The sequence below is a fragment of the Schistocerca piceifrons genome, chromosome 2 (genome assembly GCF_021461385.2).
Source record: "Schistocerca piceifrons isolate TAMUIC-IGC-003096 chromosome 2, iqSchPice1.1, whole genome shotgun sequence".
NCBI classification, from domain to species: domain Eukaryota; kingdom Metazoa; phylum Arthropoda; class Insecta; order Orthoptera; family Acrididae; genus Schistocerca; species Schistocerca piceifrons.
This window is the reverse complement of record NC_060139.1, coordinates 257262803-257279141: the sequence shown is the minus strand read 5'-3', so window position 1 is coordinate 257279141 and position 16339 is coordinate 257262803. Positions and strand designations below refer to the sequence as shown.

General features: G+C 44.9%; 1 protein-coding gene across 1 annotated transcript in view; it reads right to left on the bottom strand.

Annotated features, from left to right (window-relative positions):
* LOC124777730 (juvenile hormone acid O-methyltransferase-like) overlaps positions 1-16339 on the bottom strand; it is a 112299-nt gene that overhangs the window by 86337 nt on the left and 9623 nt on the right. The window contains exon 2 of the mRNA XM_047253229.1: positions 12622-12779. Coding sequence (XP_047109185.1) covers positions 12622-12774 — 153 coding nt within the window. The 5' untranslated portion in view covers positions 12775-12779. The remainder of the gene's footprint in view (positions 1-12621; positions 12780-16339) is intronic.

Here is a 16339-nt window from a genome sequence, read left to right as displayed (position 1 = left end):
TGTAATTTACCGTCTAGTAAGTCCACTAAAGAGACAGCTTACACTACACTCGTTCGTCCTCTGTTAGAATATTGCTGCGCGGTGTGGGATCCCTACCAGGTGGGATTGACGGAGGACATCGAAAGGGTGCAAAAAAGGGCAGCTCGTTTTGTATTATCACGTAATAGGGGAGAGAGTGTGGCAGATATGATACGCGATTTGGGATGGAAGTCATTAAAGCAAAGACGGTTTTCGTCGCGGCGAGATCTATTTACGAAATTTCAGTCACCAACTTTCTCTTCCGAATGCGAAAATATTTTGTTGAGCCTAACCTACATAGGTAGGAATGATCATCAAAATAAAATAAGAGAAATCAGAGCTCGAACGGAAAGGTTTAGGTGTTCGTTTTTCTCGCGCGCTGTTCGGGAGTGGAATGGTAGAGAGATAGTATGATTGTGGTTCGATGAACCCTCTGCCAAGCACTTAAATGTGAATTGCAGAGTAATCATGTAGATGTAGACGTAGATGTGGACCAGCGTATACCGAACAGAGGGATTTCGGATAACAGATTCAAAATGTAACACCGACGGGCGGTAACAACCAATATAATAATTGGCAAAGGCCAACTGGTGGTCAACGGCCAGGCTAGCTACAACCAGCGGAATAACAATCATTTAGCAGGCGGAGGTCAAGATCAAAGAGATTTTAATTCACGGATATCACTAAAAACAAATTTGCGAAGTCAAGATTACACTTTGTATACAGTGTTGGTTACTCGGGATGAACGATTACCCCCACCTCCCCACCCCCTGACTAATTAGGAAAACCAAAACAGGGCGCGACATGACCCTGTTCGCAGACCGAGGAAGGGGATGGGGGCGTACTATCAATTCCTAACTATTTTCTGAGATATGACAGAAGTAGATATCAAGGAGGACTTGCGTCAGGAAAATGGAGAAGTTTGGAGGAGAACGTTAGGGAGTCTGTACAGGCCTTAATACATGCCAGATTTAAATATGAACTTTATACTGGATACAGGCACATCGACAAATGTAATGTCAAGGTTTATTTAAGGCTTTCCAAAAGCACACATACCAACCTAGCTTGTGCAGGGCTGTTGAATTCTGACTGCAGTAGGGAGCAAGTCTAAAGGTACGGAAACTTCAAGCATTAATACCCATTACCACCGAATTTTTTTTTCAAATGTATATTTGTAGTGGTGCAAAAACTTGTACTTAATTGTCATATTGGTATGGATACCCTCTGACAATAAAAGATACAGACTGGCTCGAAACACGGAAAGTTTTCTTTTACAATTAACGAACAAAGTACAGCTGTGTTTTTAGACTTATTGTTCTGCGATGCACAAAAGACGAAGAGCTACATTAAATAAGTACGGATCTAGCACTAGTACAAGTAAGCGAATAAGTTTGCTTGTCGGAAGACCAGAAAGAGGAGCTACATAAATTAATACTTTGGTACGCGCATGTGTTTGAAAGGCGCACAGAGTAATAAAAGGCTAAACATACACTCCTGGAAATGGAAAAAAGAACACATAGACACCGGTGTGTCAGACCCACCATACTTGCTCCGGACACTGCGAGAGGGCTGTACAACAGCATTTGTGCACCGCCGCCGTCAGTGTCAGCCAGTTTGCCGTGGCATACGGAGCTCCATCGCAGTCTTTAACACTGGTAGCATGCCGCGACAGCGTGGACGTGAACCGTATGTGCAGTTGACGGACTTTGAGCGAGGGCGTATAGTGGGCATGCGGGAGGCCGGGTGGACGTACCGCCGAATTGCTCAACACGTGGGGAGTGAGGTCTCCACAGTACATCGATGTTGTCGCCAGTGGTCGGCGGAAGGTGCACGTGCCCGTCGACCTGGGACCGGACCGCAGCGACGCACGGATGCACGCCAAGACCGTAGGATCCTACGCAGTGCCGTAGGGGACCGCACCGCCACTTCCCAGCAAATTAGGGACACTGTTGCTCCTGGGGTATCGGCGAGGACCATTCGCAACCGTCTCCATGAAGCTGGGCTACGGTCCCGCACACCGTTAGGCCGTCTTCCGCTCACGCCCCAACATCGTGCAGCCCGCCTCCAGTGGTGTCGCGACAGGCGTGAATGGAGGGACGAATGGAGACGTGTCGTCTTCAGCGATGAGAGTCGCTTCTGCCTTGGTGCCAATGATGGTCGTATGCGTGTTTGGCGCCGTGCAGGTGAGCGCCACAATCAGGACTGCATACGACCGAGGCACACAGGGCCAACACCCGGCATCATGGTGTGGGGAGCGATCTCCTACACTGGCCGTACACCACTGGTGATCGTCGAGGGGGCACTGAATAGTGCACGGTACATCCAAACCGTCATCGAACCCATCGTTCTACCATTCCTAGACCGGCAAGGGAACTTGCTGTTCCAACAGGACAATGCACGTCCACATGTATCCCGTGCCACCCAACGTGCTCTAGAAGGTGTAAGTCAACTACCCTGGCCAGCAAGATCTCCGGATCTGTCCCCCATTGAGCATATTTGGGACTGGATGAAGCGTCGTCTCACGCGGTCTGCACGTCCAGCACGAACGCTGGTCCAACTGAGGCGCCAGGTGGAAATGGCATGGCAAGCCGTTCCACAGGACTACATCCAGCATCTCTACGATCGTCTCCATGGGAGAATAGCAGCTTGCATTGCTGCGAAAGGTGGATATACACTGTACTAGTGCCGACATTGTGCATGCTCTGTTGCCTGTGTCTATGTGCCTGTGGTTCTGTCAGTGTGATCATGTGATGTATCTGACCCCAGGAATGTGTCAATAAAGTTTCCCCTTCCTGGGACAATGAATTCACGGTGTTCTTATTTCAATTTCCAGGAGTGTATAAAAACGCTCTGCTTTTCATCACACCCCGTACTCTGATCCAAGAAAGAGGCAGTAAGGAAGGGAACTGATGAATGATACATTGGGTGTCATACAAAACTCATATTCGCCGTGTTGTAGTCCTACGACTATTTTAGATGTTGCCAAACATGAGGGTAGCATCAGGCTTATGCTCGACACCCGATCATTGTTCATGTTACGACACCCCGACAACTTAGGAGAACGGTTACCAAAGTTCCATAAAGTTAAGTACCTTACCATAATCGACTGAAAGGCATCGTTTGTCAAACAGCTCTCCGTAAAGCTTATATGTGAGGGCAGGTGTCTTCATTTCCGCTCTGGACAAAGTTTTAGGTCCAGAACTTCTTAATAAAGTCATTGTGTGCGTCAATGACTTGCTAATAGCAACGCTTGCCTGGGAAGAGCATTTGCGGCTTTTTGGACAAGTATTATAGCGATTCTCAGAATACAGTGTTACAGAAAATTTAAAGAAGTCTGAATTTGGGAAGGTAAAGGTCAAATCCCCAGGACGCATCATAACACTACAAGATATTTTGCCAGGCTAGATACAGACATTTTCCCTCGCCTCGGAACAAAAAATCCTCTCAAAACTTATCTGGACTTAGTATTTTTCTTTAGAAAATTTATTCCTAACCAGTTGCTGAACACCGATGCCCTGTTAAACTTGTTATGGAAGGATAATCCGTGGATTTGGACCAATCAGTGTCAAGCCTACTTTGAAAACATGAAGAAACTCTACTCAATGCAGATATATTGTGTCATCCAGACATGTCACAAGAGTTTTGTTTAAGCACTGATGCATCTTCGTAGGGTCTGGAGGCATGCCTATTCCAAATCACCGAGACAGGTGAACAACAAACGTCCAAGAAATTGGTTTTGCAAACAGAACTCTTACTGAATGTCAGCGATCATACTCAGTAACTAAGCTGGAAGCTCTTCTGTAGAATGATCGTTTAAGAAATTCGAATATTATTTGTGAGGAAAACTCACCAAAGCCTACTGTGACCACAAGGCACTTTCTTTTCTCTTGACGTGCGAATTGCTGCACTGAAGAATAGTCAGACGGTGTCTTTACTTGCAGGAATTCAATTTCGAGGTAGTGTACAACAAAGGTAAACAAAACATAGTAGCTAACGCCTTGTCGAGGCTACCCCAAGGGTTAAATGAATTTTTAGAACTCACCGAACAGAACTCTAAAATCCGCGACTCACATAAGCAAGACAAAACTTACTACTCCTGTTATGTAAAAATGCGCAACAGGCTGAAGCAATTGCAAGAAGAAGATTCACGCTGGAAAAAGATAACACCTAAACTACGTGAAAGAGATTATGATAATAACTTTAAAAAATTTCATACTGTTTATAAAGGAGTGCTGTATCACCGACGTACACCTAACCAAGAACGGTGATGCGTGTGTCCACCTGAAAAGTACTCAGATGAATACATTCTTTACACTCACAACTTATAGGTTCGTTACAGTGTTTCTAAATGTACCGATAAGATAAACACGTACTGATACTTCCCCAACATGCGGCGCCTAATTCTCTAAATAATTCGAAAGTATATTACTTGTCAGAAGACTAAACATTCTAACAAATCTAAATCAATTGAACTGCTTCCAATAGTTTGCAGAAAATCTTTAGAATTAGTGTCAATGGATGCTGCCGGGCCTTATCCAAGAGGAAAAGGGGATGCTAAGTATGTAATTGCCTTATATGTTTTTTTCCAAGCATGTTAAGTTGTATGCAGTGAGGTCAGCGACCTCCTGTTCTATTATTAGCAGAATTACAGACTACTTTCTCACTAGAGTAGGGAAACCGCAAATACCATTAACTGATAATGCATCGTACTTCACACGTAACGATGGAAGGAATTCATGGCGACAAATAAAATAAACCGTATACTGGTATCACGATTCACCCCGAATTAAGTTCCACAGAAAGGGTGTTTAAGGAATTTAATAGATTGATACGCTGCTACACGCCACAGAAACATACAAAATAGATCGAGTTCGTCTCGCCATTTCAGCAAAACATTAATAACTTGTCACATACTTAGACAAGTTTTACACCAACTGAATTAATGTTTAAGAAACGAGAAATGGGTGAGCGGGAAAAATCACTGTCTACAGTACCCAAGGGAGATATGTCATTTGAAGAAAAAATACGCCAAGCCTTGACTAAGTGGGAAGGACAAGGGCCTGTATCCACTCAAGAATCTAAAGGAATTCACAGGGTGAATGGGTGTGACAGAAGGTTAAACCAAATCATGACATTATGTTATTTATTTAATCGTATGGCTAGGGCCCCCCGTCGGGCAGACCGTTCGCCGGGTGCCGGTCTTTCAATTTGACGTCACTTCGCCGACCAGCAGTCAAAAAAATGGCTCTGAGCACTATGGGACTCAACTGCTGAGGTCATAAGTCCCCTAGAACTTAGAACTACTTAAACCTAACCAACCTAAGGACATCACACACATCCATGCCCGAAGCAGGATTCGAACCTGCGACAGTAGCGGTCGCGCGGTTCCAGACTGTAGCGCCTAGAACCGCTCGGCCATCCGGCCGGCGACGTGCAGTCGATGAGGATGATAGAGTGATGATGAGGACAGCACAACACCCAGTTCCTGTGCGGAGAAAACTCCCCGACCCAGTCGGGAATCGAACCTGGGTCCAGAGGATTAACAATCCGTCACGCTGACAATTCAGCTACCGGGGGCGGTCAATTATTATGTTTATGTATGGTGAAAATATTTCAATATAAATTATGAAAGATGTTTACTTAGTTTTAGGATAAGTTCCTTTCGTGTTATTTATATGTCTGTAAAAGGAAATAAGGTAAGTCATCAGTTATTTAAGATTTTGTTCACTGACAAAAATATGTTGTGAAATAAGTAATAAACTGAATTTAATCGCCACGATGTGAATTCACTACTAAAATACATATACCTTCCAATTGCAAATTGATGAATGTGATGGGGTGAAATAAATGATGTAGCATCACGACGAGAGGCAACTCGCAAGCGCAGTAGAAGTTTGCATAGCGGGACAGTGACCTCGACGCATGGGTGAAGGCGAAACGAGTCCAACACACTGCTTAATCCGCCAGACGATCAGCAAACATTAGCATCTGTACATCAAGTAGAATACACCTGGAAGATTATGAATGTAAATTGACTACCAAAATAAATATCAAAGTCTGCACTGTAAGAATAAAACTAATATAAAAAAGGAGACCTAGGGAAGGAAAGAAAATGAACTAACCTCGTGAAGATATCTACATTCTAGATTACTATTTATCATAAGTACATTTTGGTTATATACAAAATAAACTAAGCACTGCAGTGTAGGAACTCTGTATATCAAAGAGTGAATAATTCTAGGGATATGCTTACGCGCTGAATAAGCTACGAGAGGAAATAATGACAATGTGCGCAGTATAGGAAGGTACCTAGTTTCATGTGCACTCATTATATGAATATGGAAGAGTCAGGGAGTATTGTGTTGTCAGTAGGGGATCAGAAACAGCAGAAAGGCTCTATAAAAAGTGGACTAGTCGTTGGACGTCACCTGAGTAACAAATCTGATCAGGGACATTTCATTCCTTCTCAGGCGATGCGATTGTGAGGTGATAACGTGAAGTAACTACCTCGGGTAGCCAAACCCAACCAGAACTCACGTTCTGACTGACTAGGACCACAGAGCTTCGCGACGCCTCATTCAAAGTGTCTGTAGCAGAGCAGAATTGTAATCGCACGCCATAGTAATAGCCACTAATAGGTGTCCGGACACGTTTCATCCAATAGAGTAATCGTTGCTGCTATGGATGCTAAATGAAATACACTGAGGAGCCAAAGAAACTAGTACACATGCCTAATATCATGTAAGGCCCCAGCGAGAACGCAGAAGTGCCGCAACACGACGTGACAAGGACTCGACTAATGTCTGAAGTAGTGCTGCAGGAAATTGACACCAGGAATACTGCATGGTGGTCCATAAATCCGTAAGAGTACGAGAGGGTAGAGATCTCTTCTGAACAGCACGTTGCAAGGCATCCCAGATATGCTCATAGCGTTCATGTCTGTGGAGTTTGGTGGCCAGGGGAAGTGTTTAAACATAGAAGTGTCTTCCTGGAGCCACTCTGTAGCAATTCTGGACGTGTGGGGTGTCGCATTGTCCTGCTGGAATTGCCCAAGTCCGTCGGGATGCACAATGGACATGAATGGGTGCAGGTGACGAGACAGGATGCTTACGTACGTGTCACCTGTCAGAGTCGTATCTAGACGTATCAAGGGTTCAATATCACTCCAACTGCATACGCCCCACACCATTATAGAGCCTCCACCAGCTTGAGCAGATCCCTGCTGAATTCAGGGTCTAAGGATTCAAGAGGTTGTCTCCATACCCGTACACGTCCATCCACTCGATACAATTTCAAACGAGACTCGTCCGACCAGGTTTCTAGTCATCAACATTCCAATGTCGGTGTTGACGGGCCCAGGCGAGGTGTAAAGCATTGTGTCGTGCAGTCATCAATGGTACACGAGTGGCCATTGCGCTCCGAAAGCCCATCTCGATGATGTTTCGTTGAATGGTTCGCACGCTGACACTTGTTGATGGCCCGGCATTGAAATCTGCGGCAATCTGCGGAAGGGTTGCACTTCTGTCGCGTTGAAGATTCTCTTCAGTCGTCGTTGGTCCCGTTCTTACAATCTTTTCCCAGCCGCAGCGATGTCGGAGATTTCACGTTTTACCGCATTCCTGATATTCATGGCACACTCGTGAAATGGTCGTACGGCAAAATTCCCACTCATTGCTGCCTCCGAGATGCTGTGTCCCATCGCTCGTGCACTGACTACAACACTCCATTCAAACTCACTTAAATCTTGATAACCTGCCATTGTAGCAGCAGCAACCGATCTAACAACAGCGCCAGACAATCATTGTCTTATACAGTCGTTGCCGACCGCAGTGTCGTATTCTGCCTGTTTACACACCTCTGTATTTGGATACTCATGCCTATACTAGTTTCTTTGGCGCTTCAGTATATGTCAAATGAGGAAAACATAATTCATATGTACGCCAACAAACTTCTAATTATAGTTATCATATTAGTAACAGGTGCTTTATGTGTTGATTAATATTCAGACACATTGTAATGAAGGCATAAAATTGTAGAGCTCATTTGTATTACCATATTATCATATATTTATGAGACAAGTGCTAGGTTGATTCGGTGGTGTGGAATCTACTGCCACTCAAAATGCTGAATCCCGACATAATTTGAGCCATGTTCAAATGGAGATGAAATCTCTAATGGTAGACTAAATCATCCCCTTCATATCATTCTGTTTTCCATCTACTGCACCGAGCGAGGTGGCGCAGTGGTTAGCACCCTGGCCTCGCATTCGGGTGGACGACTGTTCAAACCCGCGTCCGGCCATCCTGATTTAGGCTTTCCGTGATTTCCCTAAATCGCTTGAGGCAAATGCTGGGATGGTTCCTTTGAGAGGGCACGGTCGACTTCCTTCCCAATCCTTCCCTAATCCGAAGGGACTGATGACCTCGCTGTTTGGTCCCCTTCCCCACACCAACCAACCATCCATTGTAGTTAATTCTACAGTAATCACAGATGTTCTATGACGAGGTGTTAAATTTTCAGTTTCCCCAAGGTTGAACAAAGATTTAAAAAATTGTGCAAGAATGCAAAAACACAAATATTTCATTGTGTGATAAATCGCTAATCTACTACATCTCTTAGCTCAATATTCCTTTCGCGACGCACTCACTTTAACGTACTGGGAAAGCACTCCACAGTCCCGCCGCAGTATAAGTTATTGAAACAGGTGCAGAACCAAACCTTAAAAATATCCCTGGCTATTGTCTCCTTTTCCTTTACCAAAACAATTTAATATATTTGAACTGTGACAGATGTGACAAACGAGCGAAATACTTTTGCATTTATGTCTTAAAAGCATGAAGCCAAATTCATTCCACATATCAAATGTAATTTTTTTGAGTCATCAGTCTTCTGACTGGTTTGACGTGGCCTCCACGAGTGCCTCTTCTATGCCAACCACTTCATCTCAGAGTAGCACTTACAACCTACGTCCTCAATCATTTGCTGGATGTATTCCAATCTCTCTCTGCCTCTACAATTTCTGCCGCCTACAGCTCCCTCCAGTACCACGGAAGTCATTCTCTCATCTCTTAACAGATGTCCTATCATCCTGTCCCTTCTCCTTGTCAGTGTTTTCCACACATTCCTTTCCTCACCGATTCTGTGCAGAAACTCCTCATTCCTTACGTTATCAGTCCACCTAATTTTCAGCATTCATCTGTAGCACCACATTTCAAATTCTTCGATTCTCTTCCGTTCCGGTTTTTCCACAGTCCACGTTTCACAACTATACAATGCTGTGCTCCAAACGTTCATTCTCAGAAATTTCTTCCTCGAGTTAAGGCCCATGTTCAATAGTAATAGACTTCTCTTTGCCAGGAATGTTGTTTTTGCCAGTGCTAGTCTGCTTTTGATATCCACTTTGCTAAGTCCGTCATTGGTTATTTTGCTGCCTAGGTAGCAGAATTCCTGAACTTCTAGTTCGTGACCATCAATTCTGATGTTAAGTTTCTCGCTGTTCTCATTTCTGTTACTTCTCATTACTTTCGTCTTCCTTCGATTCACTCTCAATCCATATTCTGTACTCATTAGCCTGTTCATTCCATTCATGTAATTCTTCTTCATTTTCACGTAGGATAGCAATGTCATCAGCGAATCGTATCACTAATATCATTTCACCTTGAATTTAATCCCACTCCTGAATCTTTCTTTTATATCTATTATCGCTTTTTCGATGTAGAGACTGAACAGTAGGGGAGAAAGACGACAAACCTGTCTTACACCCTTTTTAATCCGAGCACTTCGCTCTTGGTCGTCCACTCTTATTGTACCCTCTTGACGCTTGTACATATATAAATTATTAATTGCAAACCCCGTAAACGTACGTAAAAACTACACGAATTTTTTTTTTGCTGGAATTATCTATACTAGGGATTTGATGACATTAAAAATTTGCAGGGCGCTTACCGGCAAGCGTTATGTGACTTTTAGAATCAATGTAAATTGGCGACAAAAATTCTGTTTTGCGCATCTGCCTCCTCACTCCATAGATATTCCAATTTTGTGTTATTAGCGTGTTCTTCACTTGTTACCTCTAAGACGAAAGACACGACGCTGAACTTGACTTAATGAGATTTCGTGTCGTATCACAGCTGACGCAGTTGTGCACTTTTGCCATGCGGTTGGGTCATCCAGGGCAGGGGTAAGGGGGACGACGTCCAATGAGAATTCACGATATCGAACAAAACACTACTCGCCCTTCTCCCCCGCGAAAGCGAGTATTATAGAAAGTTTGGAAAGGACTATAAATAACTGAATGTGGATGAGGTTTAATCTTCAGGGTCATACAAATGGTCAGACATTCTTCCACAAATAACTGCGCAGCATAATCGTACGATTAAGGTTAAACCTATTGATATTCATGATAATGTACTTCTAAATACAGAACTGTCGTATGAACCTGGTGGATCTACGTAAGCATGAATTCAATGTGGGTGATTTGTTGCATGTGTCGAAAAGGGTTAAACGACGATTTGAAGCTAGATGAGATGTTGCTTAATATGTGTAGTTTTGATTGGTGTGAAAATGATGTTGCTAGGGGCTCCTGGTAGGATTTTAGGTCATCAGTTTCGATGCAGAAGAGGTTTGTTAGGGGCTGATGTAATAGAGGATGTGGGGTGAGTGTTGGGAAGAGTCAAGAGATGGTTTGTAGGTAGCAGGAGGTGGGTAGGAATACAGCATCGCAGCGAATGCGGAGGTTGTGACATCCACTGGGAATGGAAGCGGTAGAATAAGTAATATATAAGTAATATATAGTTGGTAGGGGGGGGGGGGCAGATCTCACAGTTAAATTCATGATCTGGTGGGGGAATGTGGTTGAAATTACCCTGGGGAAAGACATAGGGTGTGTGGAGGTCTAAGGAAGGCGGGACGAGGGCACAGATTATCGCAAGTGGTCGGAATTTTCAAATATGGGGGATACATTGAGGTACTGGGATTCTATTTTCCGAGAGACAAAACTGGTGAGGGTATTCTAGATATACACTGAAGCGCCAAAGAAATTTATTTAGGAATGCGTATTCAAATACAAAGATATGTGAACAGGCAGAATACGGGATGTGGTCGGCAACCCCAACATAAGACAACAAGTGTCTGGCGCAATTGTTACATCGGTTGTTACTCCTGGTACAATGGCATATTATCAAGATTTAAGCGAGTTTGAACGCGGTGTAGTTGGCGCACGAGCGATGTGACACAGCATTTCTGAGGTATCGATGTACTGGGGATTTTCCAGTACGGCCATTTCACGAGTGTACCATGAATATTAGAATCCAGTAAAACATCAAATGTCCGACATCGCTGCGGCTGGAAAAAGATCCCGCAAGGACGGGACCAACGACGACTCAAATGGTTCAAATGGCTCTGAGCACTATGGGACTCAACATCTTAGGTCATAAGTCCCCTAGAACTTAGAACTACTTAAACCTAACTAACCTAAGGACATCACATACACCCATGCCCGAGGCAGGATTCGAACCTGCGACCGGAGCAGCCCCGCGGTTCCGGACTGCAGCGCCAGAACCGCACGGCCACCGCGGCCGGCTCAACGACGACTGAAGAGAATCGTTCAACGTGACAGAAGTACAGAAGTGCAACCCTTCCGCAAACTGCTGCAGATTTTTTTTTTCAATTTTTTTTTTTTTTTTTTTTTTTTTTTTTTTTTTTTTGCTGGGACATCAACAAGCGTCAGCGTGCGAACCATCATCGATATGGGCTTTCGGAGACGAAGGCTCACTCTTATAGCCTTGATTACTGCACGACACATACTTTTACACCTCGCCTGGACCCCTCAACACCATCATTGGACTGCTGATGACTGTAAACATGCTGCCTGGTCGGACCAGTCTGGTTTCAAATAGTATTGAATGGATGGGCATGTACGGGTACGGAGACAACCTCATGAATCCATGGATCCTGCATGTCAGCAAGGGACTGCTCAAGCTGGCGGAGGCCGTATAATGGTGTGGGGCGTGTGCAGTTGGAATGATGTGGGACCCCTGATACTTCTAGATACGTCTCTGACAGGTAACACGTACCTAAGCATCCTGTCTGATTACCTGTATCCATTGATGTCCATTGTACATTCCGACGAGCTTGGCCAATTCCATCAAGACAATACGACACCCCACACGTCCAGAATTGCTACAGAGTTGCTCCAGGAACACTCTTCTGAGTTTAAACAATTCCGTTCGCCACCAAACTCCCCAGACACGAACATTATTGAGCACATCTGGAATGCCCTGCAACGTGCTGTTCAGAAGAGATCTCCAGCCCCTCCTACTCTTACGGATTTATGGACAGCCGTGCATGATACATGGAGTCAATTAGTCAATTTCCTCCAGCACTACTTCAGACATTGTCGAGTCTATGCCGCGTCGCGCTGCGGCACTTCTGCGTGCTCGCAGGGGCCCTACACGATATTAGGCAGTTGTACCACTTTCTTTGGCTCTTAATTGCAGGAAGAGATTTGGGCAATTCGTGGTTTGTAAACGGTACCTGCATGAAAGACTGGGGTCAGTTCCTCGCTATGATGTCTCGACCAAATGGCAGTACCGTGCAGCGTACCTTGGCAGCCACGTCCCCGGGTCCACAGCCGATGTCGAGGATGGGCAGCGCGGGCCTGCTCCAGCGCAGCAGCGGCCACACCTCGTCCAGAGCCCTGGCCGCCGCCGCCTCGATGGGACCGCTGTACCTCCCGTACAGCTCAGGCTTGTCCATCACTCCTGAAACACGACAGGCGGCACAGGAGCATTTTAATTCGCACAGCTAATACGGTGTGTTCAAAACGTCTCCTTTATAAACTCATTTCCTCAGTGGTGATACATTTATAAACATTATTACTGCATCTGTTGACGAATGCAGGCAATTATGAGGTGCTTGTTAGAGATACACGCCAAAGACCGGTTCCCGTCAGATCACCAAAGTTAAGCGCTGTCAGGCTTGGCTGGCATTTGTATGGGTCACTGAACGCATCTGCCCGGTGCTGTTGGCAAGCGGGGTGCACTCAACCCTTTTGAGGCCAATTGTGGAGCTACTTGACGGAAAAGTAGAGCCACCAATTGAGCCGTGGCGCCATTAAGTTAGCAGACTGTTCTGTCTGGCGCCACTGGCTCAGGTGTCGTATTGATTATCCCTCTAGCGGCCCCATTGCCACTATCTGTGAGGAAATGTTGGTATCTGTGGGTTGTGTCATTTGAAGGTCTTTGCTTGCCGATGTATATACGGGGTTTTTCTTGCTGGAGGGGGGACTGGCGGTAGCGTCGCGACAAGATGTGGTCACGAGGTCCGAGCGGCCGAAGCCACCAGCTGCGCAAGTAGGGCCTGCGCACAGCGAAGATACCGGAATGGTCAGCGTCGACTACAAGCAGCAGATCGACATCCCGTCTGTTGGTTGGCAACATTCGTGTCTCGCGACCGCTCGTGGCCTGGCTGCCGTCTTCTACCTGGCTTTCATCGGCACCACTCAGTAACCGCTGCGACGCACCGTGGATCCATGGAACTGCTTGCTGGTAAAGGGGAGTAACATTCTGTAATTCTCTTGCTTGTTTGTTTCATTGTCTACCTGCCCTCCTTATAATTTTCTGGTTTGTACCCGACCTTTAGAGTTGTACCCGACCTTTAGAGTTGTACTCGGTCGGCTCTTTGGACGTAAATATAGGCAGTAGTATTGTACTGAGACAGTAGTTGTCGTCTGAAAATTTGTCCCGCTATTATGTTGCCTTTCCTTTCTGGTTTGTACCCGATCATTAATGTTCTAACTAATCGGCTCTTGGTCGTAAATACAGCCTGAACAATTGTAGTAAGCCACAGGTTGCCGTTAAACAAAAGAGGGCCCTTGTGGTTAGATTTAGCTGTTGACCGGTTCAATTCTTTGATTGTTATTGCATTTCTCAGTCATTAGTTATAATCTGAACAACCTGTTGTACTAAGCTGTTCGTTTCTGTGTGTGAAAGACCGAGTCATTATTGGCGTATTTTAGTTGGATTTTATGGTTCTGCCGAGTGAGTTATCTTGTAATAAGTGTTCACCCCGTAATGTTTTAAGACGTTGCTTGAGAGCGGTCTTAATAACTGACAATCAGTTTAACTTTGAAAGTATTAACAGCCAACTGTCACCAGGGCTTTAGTCAAAATAAAATTGTCAGAAGGGACGGGTTGGAATCCAGTCGCACCTTGGTTGCTGATTGAACTCAAGAGGTTGGTTACTTTGAAGTAAGCCTTATCATTGTCATATTGTTTGCTAATCTGTTTAACCTTTAAGCACAGGTGCGTATCTTAACCCCGAACCTTGCGACACACAGCTTTCAAATTAAAAGTTGTCATCTGTTTTGAGTAACTGAATCACTCTTATTATCAATGGTGCTTGTACAGTTTTCATGTGTTGCAGACGGGCAATTAATAAGACAGACTGTATCCAGCGCGGTAGTAAACACCGCTGTTTCACGCGATAACGGTCCGCCCCCGCTAGCTGTTGGTCGGCACGACAGAATGCCAATCCTAAGGGCCCGGGTTCGATTCCTGGCTGGGTCGGAGATTTTCTGCGCTCAGGGACTAGGTGTTGTGTTGTCCTAATCATCATCATTTCATTCCCATCGACGCGCAAGTCTCCGAAGTGTTGTCAAATCGAAGGACTTACAACCGGTGAACGGTCTACACGACGAGAGGCCCTAGTCACACGACCCGGTAACGGGCAAGCTACGGGTCCGGCCGTCTTGTAATCATTGCCATATTGTTTGCCGTTTTGCAATACAGCACTTGAGATTCCTTTTGCAAAGATTAAAAGCTTATTCAACTTGAGGTTTAAGGTTAAAAGAATTTTGTAAATTTGTTCATTTTGTTAAAGAAAATTTTGCGGTTAAATGTTTCGATTATCTGTAAAACACGGTTTATATACTGTTAAATAAACAGGTTGTGAGAAAAGAAAGTTATATTGGTGGGTCATCCCTTCCACGTTTTCGTTAATTCCAGTAAGTACCACGTATCACTGGCAACGGCCAGGAGAGCAGAGTACTGACCACACGCCCGTCCGTAACCGCATATGATGACACCTAAGGGTTAAGGGCGACACAGCGGCCGGTAGGTACTGTTATGTCTTCAGGGCCTGTTTGGACGGCGTTTGATGTTTGTTTGTTTGATTAGGGATAGACAGGTAAGTAGTATTTCGCTCGGTCTGGAGCCCTCCCTCCCTGAACACAGGTCAAACACGGAAAAACGAAGAAGGTGTACTCAACTGCAAAAAAAAAAGCAAAATAGAAACAGTGAACGGTACAAGCTTAACAAGTGATACGTTGAGGGAAACAGAAGAGCCGCGACGTTCTGGTTAAGTGGTCAAGGTGTTGTCCTACAAAGGGGTAGAGCCGTGTTCAATACTCCCGTGCCTTTTATTTATATTTGTTCCTTTTTTTTTCACAAAATTATGAATTGTCCGCCCGATCGCTGAAATGTCTGTTCGCTTTCTGTAGTCCAGGCGGTTGTCATATTATATATTGGTTGTAGAATATGAGTCATGGGCTACGAATACATTACCGTCACAAGTAAATGTGATTAATAGTGAGAGGAGGCGAGATACCACTTAGGTGCCGGCCGTTGTGCCCGAGTGGTTCTAGGCACTTCAGTCCGTAACCGCGCGACTGCTACGATCGCAGGTTCGAATCCTGCCTCGGGCATGGATGTGTGTGATGTCCTTAGGTTAGTTAGGTTTAAGTAGATCTAAGTCTAGGTGACTGATGACGTCAGATGTTAAGTCCCATAGTGCTTAGAGCCATTTGAACTTAGACGTCTCACAGAAACGAAAACAACAAATAAACGAGTGTCAACTATGTTACAACAAAGGAATTCAAGAGCCAAAATTTCAAAACGGAACTCAAATTCAAAAACGTTAAAAACATATATTTCGATAGCGCACAGAGAAATTATGCGATTGGAAAACTGTTGCGTTCATTTGTTGCAGCTTATGTGACAAACTGTTACGTTTTTTCATTTCCTTGGGAGTGGTCACTTTCAACACCTAATTCGGGCAAGGAGGCATGTTCCACTCCGTCACCATGTTAGATGCGTCGATGAGACATATCTATTACATGACACACGTACTGTCACTAATGCTGTGTACAAGACACCAGGAGTGTGGAGGATTCGGCTGATTTCTCACCTTGTCATCAAACGTTTGCGGTTCCCTTTCGCAAGCCACTTCCTATCGGCTGCTAATAGAGTCGCTGTCAGAATCAAATTTCATTATAGGTCCCTTCCTTCCTTACATCTTCCTGTTGAAAACGGACGTTACATCA